Source organism: Ambystoma mexicanum, chromosome 2p (assembly GCF_040938575.1).
Source record: "Ambystoma mexicanum isolate Mex_15411 chromosome 2p, UKY_AmexF1_1, whole genome shotgun sequence".
In the NCBI taxonomy this organism is placed as follows: Eukaryota; Metazoa; Chordata; class Amphibia; order Caudata; family Ambystomatidae; genus Ambystoma; species Ambystoma mexicanum.
Window position 1 is genome coordinate 966,141,548 of NC_090923.1, and position 19,064 is coordinate 966,160,611.

At 45.4% G+C, this 19,064-nt stretch overlaps 1 protein-coding gene across 3 annotated transcripts in view; it reads left to right on the forward strand.

Moving 5' to 3' along the window:
* RCE1 (Ras converting CAAX endopeptidase 1) overlaps positions 1-19,064 on the forward strand; it is a 253,422-nt gene that overhangs the window by 91,132 nt on the left and 143,226 nt on the right. For 2 of the 3 annotated variants that reach the window (XM_069644759.1, XM_069644760.1), the window contains exons 2-3: positions 1,235-1,337; positions 9,809-9,892. In XM_069644759.1, coding sequence (XP_069500860.1) covers positions 1,235-1,337; positions 9,809-9,892 — 187 coding nt within the window. The remainder of the gene's footprint in view (positions 1-1,234; positions 1,338-9,808; positions 9,893-19,064) is intronic. The other variant, XM_069644761.1, reaches the window with a different exon arrangement.

Sequence of the window (19,064 nt, forward strand, 5' to 3'; positions counted from 1 at the left end):
TGCTATCTCTCTCTCTCTCTCTCTCTCTCTCTCTCTCTCTCTCTCTCTCTCTCTCTCTCTCTCTCTCTCTCTCTCTCTCTCTCTCTCTCTCTCTCTCTCTCTCTCTCTCTCTCTCTCTCTCTCTCTCTCTCTCTCTCTCTCTCTCTCTCTCTTTGAGGAGGAGGAGGAGGAGGAGGAGGATACATATTCCAAGGGATGTGAACATAGTAACATTCACATTAACCAGGGGTCTATTACCATTCTTGCTCTTATGGGGTATGTTGCCCTTCCCACGGATTAGGGCTATAGTGCCACTGTCGCTTCTCAGTTGCCGTGAATATTGTGCCCCACTTGCTCTGCCTGTTTCTCAAGGATATAGCATCCAGCACACTTTCTCAAGGACAGCTGCTCTCACTGTCTGTCCTGGTCATCCACCTGGTCGAGGATCCTCTGCTTGCTCGCTCTGTCTCTGCTCGAACTCCCCCAGGACCCACCTTCACTCTTGCTTCTCTTCTCCCTAAATGCCAGAACAGAGCCCATTTTTACAGTAGCTGGCCAGATAGCAACTCCCTAATTGTCTTGGGTGATGAGATGTTTCTTTCCTGTACCCTCATTTGGAGTGCTGCAGAGTTTAAGACTGGAGGAGCACATTTTTTAAAAAGGGATTGTGGTCATTTAGAATTCCCACCATGTTATTTGTGTGTTTGTTTAACTGGCAGGCCATTTCTCTCCCTCCCATGTCTGTTGTGCTTTTTAGATGTAAGCAGAGTAAATGCTGCTTCTTCTCTTTCCTGTGGGAATTTAAATGAGGGTTGCCAGTTGTTTTGAAGGGCAGGGTGAGTGTAGCAGGTATTTGGCACACCCAGTGTCTGATTTATTTTATTTTTTTCCTAAGGGGGTTTGACGCATGCCGCTGGGTAAGTGGTCTCATTTAAATAATTTGACTTTTCTCGTACTAAGTGAGGGAGTTGCAGGGAAGTGGCTCTCCATAAATTGTCTGAAACCTTAGTTTACATTATATCTTCAGCTCTTTAAGCTAAATTATGGGTCCTGTGATATCTTAACTCTTGTTGCCAGAGAACTTGGAAAGTGAACCCATTGAAGTGCATGGGTATGTGCAGATCATCTAGCTTTCTGGCGTTAATCTTCTGTTTATGGGCAAGGGGAAGGAGTACTTTGGGACGGTCACAGTGAATGTCTGCACAGAGCAGCAAAGATTGATGTAGGCAAATAAAATCTTTCTCTATTCTTTCAGGGATCACCCTGCTGTCATTAAGAGAAGATTTACCAGTGTGCTAACCGTCTCTGCCCTCTCGCCACTCTTTGTGTCGGTATGGAAAGAGGTGACTGGAATTAAGGTATGGAATCCTAAATGTATTGAGTTAGTGGGAATCCAACATGTTATCAGTATGTCAGTATTCTGATTAATTTTTGATGAGTTTTAAACCTTGGGTCCGCTGTATGCAGCTTTGCTAAGGCTGAGCCTCCTGCAGTGGCTAGTTCCCTCCCAGCAACTGTTTCTCTTTGCAGGTAAGGGCCTCTGCCCTTTTACTCTCCTCTCAGAAAAACACACTAATTTAAAGACTCCTGTAGATTAACGTGTTCAGCCCCCATGTAACCAACAAACAATATGGACTCTTGGTTTAAGGGATTTGTTTAAGATTTGCCATCTGGGGTTCCTTGTTCCCTAAGAGGGAGTCCTCACAGTGAGATCTGCTTGCTATATCCTCTATGAAGTGTGTTTTGCTTAGCAGGCTCACCTGCCTATCCTCAGAGGGGGTTCTCCCCCTTCAGGAGAAAGGACCGATTCCCTGGATTCATCACAGCGTATATGAAATGGTGATGGTCATTTCCCACCACCAATTGCACATTGTTAGGCACGGAACACAATGGTGTTAGTACCTGAGCAGATGGCAGTGCTTAGTATGGCGATACCGGCCATAGTTCTTGCTAAGAGCATTTGTCAATTTCCCACAATTCACTGTTTCATAGATTAAATGATTTCTTACTTACTATTGGCGTTCATACTCTGCTTCCCACAAGTTAGTGTTTCAATGAGTTAATGCCTTCTTCGCTTATTATTGACATTTATACACCATTTCCCACAAGTGTGTTTCAAAGTTAAACTGCTTCATTGATTCCATGGAAGCAGATTCCAATAATAAGTTTCCCACAGATCATTTAAATGTTCAAATGGTTATCAATGGTACTTGACAAGGTGCTTTACCCAGTCTTCCCTGTTCACCTTTCTCCTTAGGATTGCACCACAGGTTGTTTTTCAAAGGTTCTGTTCACTCCATCTCCATTGAGAGGTGTTTGCAGATCTGCAAGCAACTCTCACTCTGGACTTGACCGGTTTTGCCTCTTGCTCTTCATTTCTCTTTGGAATCTGACTTCCACAAGAGTTGACCCCTGTAACAACCTCCATTCCAGGCAAGTGTTATCTCTTTCCTATTCTGAAATGCTGGGGTTAGAAACATGCCAACCCACCAGCAGATTGGGCTGAAATAGGTGAAGGTAGTACACGTCTATCATTCAGTGGCTTCAACACTGAGTTTTGCAATCCTTCTATCAAAGGTTGCTAACGTCAGTCCCCTGGTACCACGCTAGTTTGGATCTTTCTTAAAGGGCCAATCATCTTCTCCAGTGTGCAAAGTAGGCTTTGGAGTCTGACAAGCATCCTGTCTACCACACAATGGTTTCTTTATACATGCACTCCTGTTGTATCTGATCTGCTCCTTTGGCTTCACCTGGCAGTCGTATGCTGCAGGAATTGAAATTAAGATTAGGTAAGCAGAAGCTAAAAGCACCTCCTGGGTATAAGGAATTAACAAGTGAGTAGGAGCTGCAACTGGGGAACCAGGAGCTAGTAAATAGCGTTTCTGCAAATCTAACTTCTGCATAAGATGGAAACTTAACATTTGCTTATTTCTTATGACCCCTTATGCTATAAATGTCATATAGATGTGTCTTAATGCTTATTTAAAGACCTAGATTGTCGGAAATGTACAATGTTAAATTCTCATAGGTGTTTGTTCAGCATCAGTTGGCCTGAGGAGCTAAAAATAGCTTATGATAGCTGTTGGTGCCAAGCCAACCAGGGTCTTCTATACTACAAGCAGTAATTAAATGGCTCCCAGCTCCCCTCAGTTTCAAACCTTGTACTGATGACCTGCAGATGTTTCACTGCAGATCGCAGGCCCAACAAATTCAATGTTTTTGTGAGCTGATGGGGTGACATTAAGTTTTTAATCAGGGCAGTAGACTCGTTTCTTGGCAAAGGAACCATTAGCTCCCAAGACTACGTTTTTTTGAGCCAAAGTGAATTCTTGGGAACCAATTTCTTTAAAGGTTTGTAAATTCAAAGATGAAGACAAAACAGGCGTATGGACTTGATGCAATCTGTTGTCCCTTGCAATTGTTAATCGAGAAGCTGTATTGCAACTATTTATATTGATATTTTATTTCTATCGTGCTCGTACACAAGCGTTTCAGAGCACAACAAGGCAAGGGAGGGAAACAGGGGCGAACAAAACAGTGATCTTACCAGGCCCAGTCACATTGAGAATGTGCAAGTGCATGGGAGAGGGGAGGGGAAAAGTGCATGGAAGGGGGGGAGAAGTGGAAAGTATGAAGCAGAGGAGAAACAGACAAATAACAATAAATAAATAATAAAGGCAACAAACCGTGGTAGTGCAGCCAGCAATTTGCAAGTGCTAGGTATAGGCAGCAGACAGGTTAGGTCTGATAAGTGCAGGAAGAAAAAGGGGGGGTAAATGGGTACAGATACAGACCCCAGTGCGAGGGGTGGCCAGGAGGCAGTGCGGGAGGGTGGCAGGGTGAGCAGGTACCTGGGCCCGGAGGACAGAGGGTGGCCAGGTGCACTGTGCCAAGAGAGAACAGATCAGCAGGGGAGAGGGGGAGCGAAGGCAGAAGAAAAGAGGAAGGTCTTGAGGTGCTTCCGGAACCGGAGATGGTTCTCCTCAAGTTTGAGTGGCAGGGAGGCTGTTCCAGAGGGAGGCCCCAGCCGAAGACAGAGATCTACCCCCAGCTTGTTTCTTTGAAAAACGACTGACCCTGAGGAAGTTGTAGGTAGAGGAGCGAAGAGCTCGAGAGAGAGGAGGTATTTGTGGAGGAATAGCTGAATGTATTTTGTACCCAGGCCCCAGAAAGCCTTGTGGACAATGCAGAGGGTTTTGAATGTAATCCTTGCATCCACTGGGAGCCAATGGAGAGATTTCAGAGCTGGAGAGATAGGATCTAAAACTATTAAAAAAAACATGTTTTGTATGTTATAAACCCATCACTAGAACGGAGGGCATTTTATTGGAGAATAACAGGTGCTCAAGTATAACCCTACCGGAGGCTGGTGGAAGGTAATTTCACCACCCAGGTATGGATGCCTCAGGAAATCTGGTGAGCTCTGATGGGCCTAGAGCAGAACCAGGGTCAACGGCTTTAGGAGTGCTTTAAAGTACACCAGCACCTATAGATCTTGTGAAATGCAAGTGGTCAACTTCCAAACTGTTCCCAAATTGTGAAGATGCTGTCCCCAAGAACGGTGTAGATTAGGCTGCAGCCTCAATCTTCCTCACTACTTTGTGGGTAAATAAGCAACATAGGGAGAAAACAAATTGGAAGATAATAGGACCATACATAAGTTTATAAAGGCCACCAAATGCACGTGATGGTCAAGAGTACCTTCTTGGTGTGACCGGGTCTGGTGCTTGTGAGGTCCCAGTCAGACTGCCCCAAACCCCCCCCCCCCCCCCTAAGAGAATGTTGCTTTATAAAAATCTTGGTACCATTGCCTCAGTCCCAATGCCTTGCAGCCTCCCTTAGCCAGGTTTTCTCTTTTCCTCGCAGAAATTCCAAGCACAGGAAACACTGAGGCACTGGAATCCGGGGGGAAGAATGAAACCCCACACAGTGCTCACTATGGTCCATCCTCACCCAAACACACAATCAATTGCCATGCCAAAGGAAAACCAAAGAACTGTGGGAATCTTACTTGGGAGGGAAAACCCTTTTGAAATCCCCAAGTACCGAGACAGGGGAGATTTTTCTTCCTGTTTGGGGAATGTTGTGAAGACCAAAAAGGGTGTGTGCTTGCTGACCCTTTTTGCAATCACCCATGTACCGACCTAACCCTCCGGGAAAAGAAAAGATTAGATTGGCCACAAAGCAGCCAGTGGGAACCCGGGGAAAGGCTGGCGCGGGATCGCTGGGCCAGCTGTAAAAGTGTAGCCTGCCAGAGCAATGATGCAAGGTGTTTGGGTGAGGTCAAGGGTGCAGGACCAAAAGACCAAATGGTTGAGTGGAAGGTGCGAAAAGTGTTTCATATGTTATGGTGGTGGTGAGAGGTAGGGGGAGGGGAGGGGAGGGGGGGTGGGTGTTTGTGTGTGTGTGTGTGTGTGGGGGGGGGGGGGGAGGGGTGGGGGGGTGTGGAGTGGGGGGGGTGTGGGTGGGGGGGTGTGGGTAGGGCGAGCGTGGGTGGGGTGTATACGGGATCAAACCGAGCAGGGGAGAGAGAGCGCAAGAGATATATTTGTGTGGATAGGTAAGGGAGTGCAGGAGAACGTAGCAATGTGCGTAAAGGTGGGAGAAAGAGAGGGAATGGAGTGCAACAGTAAGAGTGGAGGGGAGACCGTAGCAGGGTGTGTGAAGAAGGGAGAGAGAAAGACCAGAGCGTAGTGAAAATAATAGTAGTAGGGGAGGGTGAAGAGTAGAGGTGGAAGGAGGAGAGTAAGAAAAGGTGGCAAGGAGAAGTATGAGAGTTTAGACCGGGAAGAAGACAGATACAAGTAAGATCGAGGGGGAAGGAGTACAACAGTTAGAAGAGGAGGAAAGGGCAAAGACTGACTAAAGAAGGAGAGACTGAAGAAAGAAAGAGCAGAACGGATGAACCGTTTCTGTTTGCAGGTCAAAAACACCTTGAGACTCACTTTATCAAATACCCTGGGGGCGAGAGTTGGAGATTGCTACAGTCTCTAAGCCCTCACTTTGATTAGTTTACATCCAGATGGTAGTTACCATGCCTGAATTTCTTTACTGGGGAAGTAGGGATGCCTGGGCTTGTGTGGGGGGCGCCAACAGAAGTCTGAGCCTAAACAGCATATGCCTTGGTGCACATCTACGAAAAAGCCTATTTGATCTCAAATAAAGCCTGGGGAAACTTATAATATTGTTGTTTCTGAATTATTGAGGCCCTATGTGACATTAGTTATTGCATTTTGTATGTGAAGGTGTGTGCCTGAACGCTGTCCAAGGCTATGTGAAACTTTCAGCCACAGTGCTAAAGATCTACCCATGCTAAGTGGCGACCCATTGTGCGCAGGCACATGTAATACGCGCAGACGCTAGTGCTTAAACCATACCAGCATCAGAAAATATAATTGCCCTCACTTTGTGAAGGTGAAACACACAGCACGTGTTGCAACGTGTCTAGGAAAAGTGTGAGAATTGCCTTTTTCGATCTCCAATGTAATTAAGCAAAGGTTTCCTAAGGCGGCATTAAAAACATTGTGATGGCAGCGGCAAGACTGTAGGTGTCAAGAACCAAACCAACATGTGCCTTGATGTAACGGTTGCGGGGCATTAGGTAAGGTTGTGGAGGCCGTCAGTAAAGAGCCAAAACTGCATGCTTGAAGAGGTCCAATAGTGTACATACATATCCTCCTTTGCACACATTGCAATGCGTTTACTAGGTCTGTTGTACTGCAGTAGCAAAGTCTGCTTGTAAAGTTGGGTGCCAGTGGCACTTGCTTTGGTGACCATTTTAGTCGCAGTCTGGAGCCTGTATTGAATGTTGGCATACTGGCTACATTTGAATGCTAGGAAAAATGTGGATGTTTGGTTTAGTGGCCCCAATATTCCTAAACATCTCTCTGCCCAGAGTCCAGGTGTTAATAGCCTTTGAATTATCTGTGCTCCTCCTGCCTCATCACATTGCATCTCCGTTGATTACTGTGTGTGTTCTCGGTACTTATTGTGACATTCTAGAGTTTCTTTTTCTGGTTATTGCACCTGGGCCAATGATTTTAAGTCTGGAGATGCTGCTTTTGATCCTTATCGTTAACACCTGTTAGGATCTAGGGTCCACATGACCTAGAGTACAGTTGCAGGATATGAGTGTCCTTCTCCCACTGCTCACTTCCTAGAATTCTCGTTTGCTGCCTGCAGCTAGGTAGGGCAAACCTCCACTGATGAGCATTTTAGTAGGGAGATGATCCTCTTATTGATCTGGGTAGCGGTTGTCGCAGCATTTGCTTCCAGGTCTTGCAGCTGCTCCTGTGATCAGTCACCAACATGGTGAAAGCTCTTTTGCTGCATAGCCAGTCACCATCCTGACATTTATCTTCAAACCAGATGATCTTTCCTGCAGGTTCCACCAGCTATGGATCCAACGTTCAGAATTGCAGTAGGTATTTGAAGAACTAGAAAATGCCTGAGCCATGTAGCTTACAGTCCCAATTTTCAATAGCAACTCCTCACTCATCCCCTGGTTTGTTTTTCAAATTCATTATAGAAAGCTTGTGATCGGGCTGTGCACCACTGCGCTCTTGCGTTCTGCATGCACAGTCAAACCTTTGTTAATGAGGTCCATGATGTGCGTTCACCCAATCTTTGTGCACGATGGGTGATCAGCATGTGGAAGAAGTCTGATGTTACATTTTGTGTATCCTCTTTGCAGCCAATGGGTTCTATACTTGCCATTTGGAATGCAGAAATGCTTCTCTTGCCCATGGGTCTTCTGCTATTAGCAGGCTTCACATTGGCCTTGCGAAGGCTCCTCAGCACTTCAGGTTTTTCATGCAAAGGCAGTAGCCGTGACCACATATGGTGTGAAAATATGGGGGTTTACTAACCTCATGAATCATATGGCCTCGAGTTCCACTCTGACAGCCCAGCTGCTATCTGATTGCTCTAAAGCCAGTTCTCTTTTGGATAACGATATGGGGTAGTGATTCCAGTGAAGATTGAACCCCGGATATCTCGCGCTGGTGAGTACAATAAAGTAAGCATTTCCCAAATTTTCATGAAGAACATTTCATTTGGTAGGTCAGCCGACACGTGTTTCGACCCATGCAGGTCTTTCTCAAGGCTGAATCAATACAACTGTTGGTAAACTACATATCAAAATAATTATTTTTTAAATTTAAGAAAAATAAAACATTTAGGATTGTTATGTCACAATCCAAAGCATGATTTATAAGGTGCACAAAATATAAGAGTGATGGTATAATGAGAAAACAAAAACCGCGAAAGGAATTGGGTATGCCCATGTCCATTTTTAAATACATTTCAATAGGTGGCATGTATAGGAGAAATGGTTAATTTATCCACATAAGATATACGTTGGGTGTCATTTGGCAACAAAACAAGAGAGGGAGATATATGATATGATATGATGATATGATGGGTTATTTATAACAAGCTTAATACCCAGAGGTTCCTAAGTGCAGACCCGGGGATCGGATAGAGAGAAATAAACAGCGTGTTAGTATCGTTCATATATTATTGCATATTCTGCTTGCCTTTAGAAAGGAGGTTGGCAACCTTGACACAATGGTGGGTGAATTGTTATACTGGTTCAGAGAATCTGTATGTAATTATTAATTTGGTTGAGTACGTGTGGTTTTACCATCAATAAAAATACTGACTTAAGTGCCCCAGGGTCCAGATTCCAATGAACCCTATAAACAGATGTAGGCCAAGATTCTTTGCCTTATGTCTTAAACACAGCATCCTGTGTAAAGGTCACATCATCAAGTTTACATTCTATTTATTCCCCCTCCAGTTTTAAATCCTCAGATAAAACCATAGAACAGAAATCTCACCGGGTCTTAATGGACGGTCTGACAATAGATTTCTTTTTTTTTATTTTTTTTTAAATATATATATATATATATATTTTTTGTCTGCAGATTGTCACTGTACTGTTTTAGTATTGTGTATATATTACATATTCTGCTTGTCCTTAGAAGGAAAATAGAAAAATGTATTTCAGCCGCATTATGCACATGTGAAAGTACATTGTGTTTAATCCCCAAAACAATTGGCATTCCTGTGTCGCCGCTATCAGGAAGAAATGGTAGTAAACGTTGCTAAAGTCATGCAATCCATGTAGGATGCTAATGTACAACTTTTGTCGCCAGACTCCAATTGCAGACTTTTGCAGTCAACCAATTTATTTTCAGTGCCTGACTTTTTACACATCCTTGTTTAATTGATTACTACAGTAAACTCTTCTTTAACTAGTTTTTGTTTAAGGTTAGTGTACTGTTCAGCCTGAAAGAGACCAAGAACCTGAACAAATATGTTGTGCCAACATGAAATGTACTATGTTGGTGCATGATGATTGATTCGAATAGAAGTTGCCTATTGGCACAAAGGTTTTTACGAATTTGTCTGCATAGTGCAACTTTTCATTATTGTTTTTCATGTTTATCTCTTTCTCAGTATATATTGGTCAACACATATTAAACCAATAAAACACAATGATTTGATTCAACCTTCATTGTCCAAGTTGGATGTTGGTTTGGGTGTTAAGTGTGAGTGCATGTGTGCTCTAATTGACACGTCGATCCACTCGTGCTCTCTTAGCCCTCTATTTATTTTCAGTTGTAGTTTATAGTGTATATTGTGTAGACACAGACCCACTCACTTCCGCATTCATGACGCTCATACTGGCAGGTCTCACGCAAGTCTTACAAGACTGCGATTCATGCTTGTCTCGGCGTTCTTCAGCAGGGCACCATGTTCCGTTCATTGGCCGAAAGTAGGAAGATCTGGTTGACTGAAAGGCTGTCTCTCTGCTTTCTTCTAGTCTGGTGCACCACTACTGGCACTGATGGGGTTCCGGCTGGATGGGATATTCAACGCAACCTTTCTGCCATTATTTCTTACTATGGTAAGTCTCTGTCCTCATATGTTGTGTTCTGCAGTGAGTGATTGTACCTAAGGATATAATGGAACAAGCAAATGTAAATTTGTGGCACTAGCCATTTATTTGTATTCTGTCTAGCACCAGAAGTGTTGCCTTTAATCTACTTCCAAGCTGCTATGTACAAAACCGCATGTGAGAGGAGGTAATTTGAGAAGAGCCGTAGTCACTAAAGATCGGAGTGAAGGGAAAGATTAGATGCATGTGAGCTAGTATGGGACTATGAGCGATAAACTATAAGAGTGAGAAAGATGAACAGGGAAAGGTTAGGTAAGTGGCCTAGTTAATGGAAGATAAGTAGGGCAGGTAGAAGTAGCAGCCAGTCAATTGGATTCAACTAGACCACAGTTAGTCTGGCTGGTTGGCTTTACTTATTCACTGGTATGTCACTGAATTGTGGGATTATTCTTTAAAAATGTCAGCCTTCAGCATCTTTTAATTGGATTATTCAGTAGTTTACTCTGAGGGAATGGATTTAAAACATTCTGAAACTTTGGACCCTTTACTTAAAGGGTTTTGTGCGATATCTTTCCTTTTATTAGCATCCGATGTCTTGGAACGGTGTGCTCAATCCCCCTATAGAAGCCTGAATTCCAGGACAGCTGATCACTGCTCCCATGCACACTGGGCTCATGCTGCCATCCGTCTCCTCTCCACCCCTGCCCCCAATTGCCCATACACTTGCCCTGTGTCTTCACTCCTGCTTATGTGCTGGACCCGCACGCCTCCCACCCCCTTCCACACATGCAAGTTATTGCCATGGTAAGTGAAAAGGGACTCTCTCCTTAACCCCTTTCGCATCACCATTGCAGACCATCTTGACTTTGGCTCATCTTACCTTTTGATTGACTGGTGCACCATAGTGTGGCCGCATCCATCCAAGAAAACTTGATCTTTTATGAAAAAGGAAACTGAGCGCCCAGTGAAATGAGCCAAGTGCTAAGATTGTTAATCCTTTCCTTCTTAGGAGGTAATGGTGCTAAGCCCTCGCAGAGTTCCTCTCTTCCTTAATTCTGCATCAGATTCCAAGGTTTAACACAAATGTTTTCTTCAAAAGAGTCTGTTATTTGGCAGGACAAAGTGCAGCACCAGCTTTTGTCTGTGAATGATTCAAAACATTTTTATCATGGATGCCACAGGAAGCCAATGAAACTTATTTAAACGGTGGTCTGATGAGGTGCTTTTATTTTCTTGTTTTAAAGGCCAGTCTAAAAGCTTGAATTTGCAGTCTGGAGTCAGTCTGTCATTTTTCTTTTGGCAGCCAGAATGCACCACGTTGCAGTGATCCAAAGGTGTCATCACCAAGGATCTGGGCAGCAAAAAGTCCGTCTGGGTGGATACCCAGAGCAATTCAATTTATTAGGATTCATTCAAAAACTTCCAGCCATCACGCTTCAGTTTTGTAATGGGACGATTATGCTGTGAATGGGACGATAATGCCCAGACGTATGGGCCGAGATTCTTGTGCATAGAGATCAAAGCTCTACCTCAGTTATGCCCAGTGGGGCTAAAATATTTCTGGGGTTTCCTATATCATGGAAAAGGGATGTCACCTAGCAGTTTGGGATGGACTATTCCTTTTGGGGTGGGGGCCAAGCCGATTTGTAAATGGTCCGTCTCCTTCTAAAATGGGTTGGAAGGATGCAAAAGATGGCCTAAAGGGTTGCCTAGAGCAGTGCCAGTGCTTAGGATTCCTTAAAAAGCTGTAAATCAAAAATGTTCAGTTTAGCAAAAACTTGCAAACTGCTTGGGTTGATGCAATGTCTGTAGCATTGAAAGCTGAGAATGAATGTGCTTGACCGGCGTTGGCGTGAGAAGTCTGGGTCAGAAATGTCTCTCTTTCGGACATGGGGGTAGGGTCATTGCCAAGAGCAATAGGCCATTCAGTTGAGTGTGTGTGCATCTCCCAGTGTGAAATTCTCTTCTAAGGACCCATTGAGGCTGAGGAAGGTATCCCTCATCCATTGCATGATGTCACCCAGGCATTTTGTGATCTTTTAGTGCTGTTCCCCCTCTTTTCCTAGGCATAGATGAGTGCGGATGTCATCTACATAAACTTGACAGCCCATTAGTATTTTTCATTTAGTTGGGCAATGCGTCGCAAATATATTTTGTACAAACTAATGGAACACAAGAGCCTTGTTCAACGCCTTTGAGCACTTTTTGACTGTCCGTGTCGAAAGATCCCAGTTTGATTTTTTTGCTTTTACTTTGATTGCTGAAGAAAGGCTCTCCAGGTAATCCATTTCTAATTTCGAAGTGTCCAAAAAATTATCAGGGTCCTGCTCTGACTAAACAGTAATTGCTTTCCCTCTTTTTGGGGAAATTCATGGTGGTGTTCTGCCCATTTTATCTTAACAGACTCCCCTCCACTACACCCTGTCACACCACAAACCCCACCTTTTGTTTTGCAATCTATTTTCTCAATTTTTCACTTTCCCATTTTCATCTACTTGCTTGCTCTCATTTGGACCCTATACCCCTGCTCCACCTTACATTCCCCCCCTACCACCCCAACGCCAGATGTTCTCTTGACCTTACCCAATCTCTGCTTTTGCCTTTTCCCTGCACAGCCAACTCCCCTCTTTGGCTTCGCATGAACAGTCTGCACTACTCTTTTCTGTCTGTTTCACTTCTGACCCCTAGCGCACATTTGCCACCCATATCTGCCCTGTTCTTTGACCCACACAAATATGGCATGCTGCATTGATTCCTTCTTGGGGAGTGTGCATGCATTGTGATTCGATAGGCCAATGCTTAATTTCTTTTTCCACCTAAGTTTATTTTCAAACAGATCTCCTTAGTGTGACTGAACCGAGAATAAGGATGGAATCCAATCGAAAGCTGGCCTAGATACACCCATCCTTTTGGTTAGTCTTGTAGGAAGCGTAGGCCCTTTAAAGGTGGCAGAGAGTAAGGAATGCCTAATGTCCTTCATTCAGTGTTTTAACAGAGTATTTTCTTTTCTGCCATTTTGGTCACGATTCACTTTTACTACGTCGATAATTGCTGAGATGGACTTCACCGATATGTAAGCCTGTTATGACTCGCAGGTCTGTGAGATTGTTAACAGGGTGACTAGATAGCTCGGTCCCTGAGAAACTATGTTTCAAATTCTATTATTTGCATCAGTACTTGAATCCTATTTGTTCAATTGAAGGTTAACCAAGAGTACAACTTGGAGAATACTTTTGTTTCTGAATTGAAAAGCGCAGGACTTTGTGACAATTTCAGGGACTTGACCCTCTCGGGGGAATGGGGGAACCCTCCCATAAGTTGGTTGGACCCCATTTTTTAACCCACCTTTGTGTGTGAGGAATGTTATTGATTGGAATAGATTTATGTGGCTTCAGGTACAGTTTCTGGCCAGTGTTCATTATCCGAACCGGAACTCTCATGCACACACCTGTGAAAATCCAGACCAGAACCAAACTGGGGTTACGGGGAAAGGGAACAAACACTGCAACTAATGCGGACCAGGAGCCTGCACCCCAAACAACATCCACCACCTCAGAAAAGCAACTCGGATGACGGGGAAACCATCAGAGACTCGTCAAAGCTGTGCTCGAAAAGGGGAGGGGCCAAATTAGGCACAGATGAGCCCATGGTCAGGTGACTGGTGGAACCAATAAATGGGTCGGGGGGGGGGTTAGAACCAGGAAGTTACAGTATAATAGAGGAATGAAAGGAAGGCAGTTTGTGGGTTTCAGGGGTGATGTAAGGAAGTGCGAAGGTAGACCGAGAGACCAGGCAGAGGATGGATGGTTAAGAGGAGTGCTGGAGAGTCGGTCATAGAATGAAAGGAGGATGCAGGTGTGGTATTTCTGAGAGAGGGTGGCATCAGGGTGTGTGCAGTGAGTAGGAAGACTGTGTAATAGTTGAATGAGATTGAAGGAAAGATGGAGATAGAGAGGGAGAAGTGTAGGTGGAATTTGAGAGCGTAAAAGTGAGTGTAAAGTGGGATGTGGAGAGTGCAAAACAGTTGTGGGAGGAGTGGGAAGGGCGATGTGAAGCAGGAGGGGGGGAGTGAAATAAGGATTAAGAGATGGGTGGTGAGAGTGTAGTAAGGTTTTGATGGAGAAGAGGGATGTATTATATGATATTGCATTTATAACGCGCCTGTGCACAAGGGTTTCTAGCCGCCACAAGATCGGGGAGGGAATACAAGACAAACTGTCTTGCTAGGCCTTGTGACATTCAGATCATGCAAGTGTGACAGCGAGAGGTGCTGGGGGAGAGAGTGGGGTCAGGGCCACCAAGGCTCTGGGTAAATGCAACCGGGGCAGCGCGGCTCTGGGTAAGTGCAAGCCAGCAGGGGGGCTGCAGAGGTTACAGATTACAGCCCCTAAGTGCGTAGTAGGCCAGCCGGCAGTGCAAGGGGGGGGGGGGGTTGCTGGTCATAGAGGAGCCTAGTACCCAATGAGTCTGTGAGGCTACCAAGCAACCAGTCGGCGCATCAGCCAGGAAGGTTAGCAGGGGAGCAAGTGAGAGAGAGAAGGCAGAGGAGAAAAGGAGGGTCTTGAGCTGCTTCCGGAACTTCAGGTGTTCCGGGTCAGGTCTGAGAGGTGCAGGGAGGCCGTTCCAGAGGGAGGCATTTGCAGAGGAGAGAGAACTACCCCGACTCTATCTGGAGAAGCAGCTGACCCTTAGAGAGTTGGAGGCAGCAGAGCGAAGGGCTTGAGAAGGAAGGTACGTAGGCAGAGAGAGTTAGATGTAGTGCAGGCCCCGGTCCCAGAAAGCTTTGTGGGCGATGCAGAGGGTCTTGATCTTTGGAGACTCCGGGAGCCAGTGGAGAGATTTCAGGGCTGGGGAGATAGTCTTGGGCTTGAGGCCAAGGATAAGTCTTGCAGTCATGTTCTGGATTAGTTGCAGAGGGCACAGAGTAGAGGCAGGTAGATTGAGAAAGAGGCTTTTGCAGTAGTCCAGCCTGAGGAGAACCAGACCTCTGGAAACAGTGAGCTTCTGGGGGAAATCGAGAAACAGTAGAATACCTCGGAGGAGGTGCAGCTGGAAGTGGGCCTTCTTGGCAAGGTCGGTAATGTGAGGAGAGACGTGATGTGAGGAGAGAAGGAGAGAGTTGGATCGAAGATTTTTTGCCTCCCAGGAAGGCAAGGGTAGAGGGCCCAAGGATGGCGGCCAGAGTGAGAGGGAAAGCGGGAGCAGTGGTCCCAATGGGAAGGTTCTGTCTTACTGGCATTAAGGCAGAGATTGTTGGAGGATGTAACGCTCACCTGGCATCCAGGGGGACATCACTCAGCCTGTTCTGACCTCTTACGACCTTCAACCCTTCCCTGGAGGCTATTCGACTGGAGACTGGGCCTGAAACACAGGATTGGTAGAGTTTACCTCCCTATTGTCTGTGTGCTTGAACCCCTTCTTCCCTGGGGTGTAACCCTTCCCTTTGATCCACAGCTCACCTTGTTTTCTTGGATAGTGTACTCGGCGTCCTGCCTTCAGCGAAGGGGCGCGTTGATTGATGTGGGCTCGTTGCTGCCTAGTTACTTCACTGGCAAGAGCCCGACAGGTAAGTATGAGTCTTTTGAACAGTTCTCTAACTTCGTTCCTTTCCTTCCTTAGATGATGGCCGGCCTCCGGGGATGGCGGCGTGCTGCTGAGATGAGTACCGCTGAAGGTGAGTGGGAGCGTGATGCGCGATGCGCCCCTTTCGTATTTGCATTGAACTGAGTTCTTTTTCTGTGTCTTTTAGGTGCCGTGACATTTTCAGCGTGGATGCCGGTTATGAAGAACAAATGCAGTGTGTAAGCGCGGTATGCGGCGCCTCTAGATGTTTCCACGCTAACCTGGATGGTCTTTTCCCTCTTGCAGATGGATGAGAAGTTCCAGAGACAGAGTCCCCCCAGAGCGGCTGGGATTCAGGTAAGCGTTTGAAGCTCGTACAGTATCTAAAAATAAGCGAAGATTTGCAGAATGCTTACTAATGCCTTTTTGCTGTTCTTTTCCCTTTTCCTTAGGAAGCGGCGTGCCGGGATGGGAATGACACCGCCGAAGATGCCCGCAGAACAGAAGTAGCAATGACTGATGGGCAGAAGCGCCGCAAGGTAAGGCTGTTCCTAACGGTGTTCTGTTCTTGCAGGAGCTGAACGCAGAAGAAAGATGCAGGCCTACAGGAGACCGATCCGAACACAGTGAGTGTCACACTGCAGGTGCAGAAAACGCAAAGCATGTTTCTCAGCCTGGATACACACAAAAATGAAAGACTTACGTGTGTGGTCACATACGGCCCCAACACTTTTGACCTTAAAAAAGTAATTAGAAAGTACTGGCCTATAGCTAGACTACAATTAGTTGATGAACCCATACCCAGATTCGCCTTTAAGAGAGCGAAAAACATTAGCGAACACTTGGTTCATTCTTCATTTACCAGAGCTCTACCACGCACAGCCCTTTGGAACTTATGGAAGATCACAGGTCACTACCCTTGTGGATCTTGCTCGGTGTGTAAATTTACCAAAAAAATACAAACATTTAAGATTGGTACCAGACAGTGGACCTTAAACAACTTTTCTAATTGTAAGAGTAACCAAGTCATATACTGCATCGAATGTCCTGTGGCCTTCGCTACGTGGGACAAACCATGCGCAGTGTAGGTACCCGCATTTCAGAGCACCGCTCCAGGATCCGGTGCAAGAATATTACCTCCCCATTGGGCTCACATTTTCTGGCAAAACATCATACTCCGGATGACATTCTTTGGTGGGTCCTTGACAGGATCCAAACTGGTCAGAACATACAAATTAGACTTTTGGAGTTGGATAAAAGATGGATCGACAGACTTGATTCCTTGGAACACGGACTCAACGAACAATCTCCATCCTAAGGCCATTCCTAATGATGAACCTGTACACTTGTTGGTTAGACAGCGCTTGCGGCTCCAGGTTTAGGCTTTTTTAAGGATTTTTTTCTATTTCAATTTTTTCTGTTTCAATTTTATCCTCCCAGGATGGCATTAACATTGGGACCCGCCCAGCCATTGACATTTTCTACTTTTTTGACCTCATCATTATACGCCACGTCTCTTACCACCTCCAGGACAACACCGGGTATTGAGTACCCAACAGAGGAGAGCTGTCCACATACACCGACCTCTGGTTTGAGGCGGTGCTTTTCCTTGACTTCTAAGGATCACATTGGACATTCCCGGTGTTCCCTCTGGCAGCTGGGACCTCTCCCTGCGAGTCGAGAGCTCTCCCTTACTACACTGCGAGCAATTGGCGGCTCTGGTGGGTGATCGATCACCCATTTGACGGGCTGCCAGCAAATTTCTAAGACCGGCAGCACCACGTGTCCCTCGCCTCCCATCCCTCTCCGGCACCATTGGTTGGCAGGGACGCACACCCACCTGTTACTCTTCAACTTGGAGATTTCCCATTGGGCACCTTGCTCACAGCAGGCACCTCCCTACGCGCCGCAGCCGAACGCGCAATACGGTTGCTCTGACAACCGTCCTTTTGCCTTCTTTTTTACGGCTTCTGCCTTCATTCACACAGCAGGTTCCAGCGAGGGGACACACAGCGGACACTCCGCTTTCCCTCGTTTGTAGCCATCGGCTACAGAGCTTCATTCTCCTTCCTTACAGGTAACACCACTCAGCTCCTGTCACTCACGCGGCTGAAACTGCACCCGCTATATATACGGGCACGCATTTTGGCCCGACTTTCATTTCTGCTTCGATTTCTCTGTCTGCTTCCCTTGTAGCACCACGTATCGGGACGCCTGTGAAGAGACAAACAACTCTATGTTCTTACAGCCTTCAACTCCCACAACAAGGACACATAAGCCCTCTTCCTAACAGGATTTGACTTTTCTTCTCCAAATATTTCCACGAGAAGACATATTTCAGGTATATTTCCATGCCACCCTACTCCACAGTCCACTGGTAGTTTATACCACCCCACATGGTTTTTCATTATCCCAATACACATACTGTCACATCTCTCTTTCAGGTCCCAGACTGCTGGTCTGTCCTATGATGATCAGAACTGGATTACATGAGTTTTTCGAGCTTTTCCTTACTCCTCCACTTGGGATTGTGTCTATACTCCATACACATTTATAACAACCAAGCCCTGACCGGCTTGGTTTTTGATTACTTGTTATAGGTAAGTGATTCCCTACCCACCAAGCCTGCCCTGCTACTCTCACTTCGACCCCTGTCTTTCGGACAGGTAGGTTTTGCACGGGGACACATGCGCTGCTTTCCCATGGGGGACCCAATGCCATTATCTATCTTTTTTTTCCAATGGGGGGGGGCATTGGCAGTGCACCAGAGGACTCCCTATCTTTATGTATATTTAGACTTGGCTATGAGATACATTGCAAATATTACCATGGTCGGTGTTCTGCACCCAGACTATTGCATTTTGCTTACATGCAGATTCGAATGTATAGATTATTCACTCCTTGTTGATTTCACTCTTTTGATCTCTCATTCCCTTTTTCTCTTTATTTATCCTCTTCTCCCCTTTCACAAACACAGGGTCCTGCTATCTACTGCCCTGATGAAGGCGGAGTACTTTCCTCTAAAGCGAAGAGTATTTCTCCACTGACCTTGTTCCGCCGAAACGCATTACTACTCTGAGGGGACACGAGGTCCTCCACTGAACATTTCACCACTTAGGACCTCTTTCTTTGTGTGGCATCGCCCACCGATGGGCTAGGATACTTCATCCCGAAGCTCCTCCAACCTCCCCCCCCCCCCTTTTTTGTTTGTTCCCCCGGATGCGTTGGCAGACCCAATCCCCAACACACAATCTCGATTGGGAATTTATTATAATTGTAAAAGAACATTGATTACTTGCTTAACTTTTGAATTTTCAGCAAGAACACTGTCTTTATTATTGTAATTGATTTTCAGTTTAACCCTATTCCTTGCTTTTGGTTTAAATTGAGCACCAAAGTGATAAATAACTGTTTTTTGTTAATATTTATATTTGGTTTAAGTTCTTCTTTCATGCACTGTTCTTTATTTGTATTATTTGAAGAACTCTACATTCAATTTTTGTATGTGTTAATTATGTTATTGATTATATATGTTCGTCCATGTTGGATTTTACCATATGCACCACCTTTTTGATATGAAGTTTGATTTTCAATTTCAACAATCCTTTGTTTTCTTTGA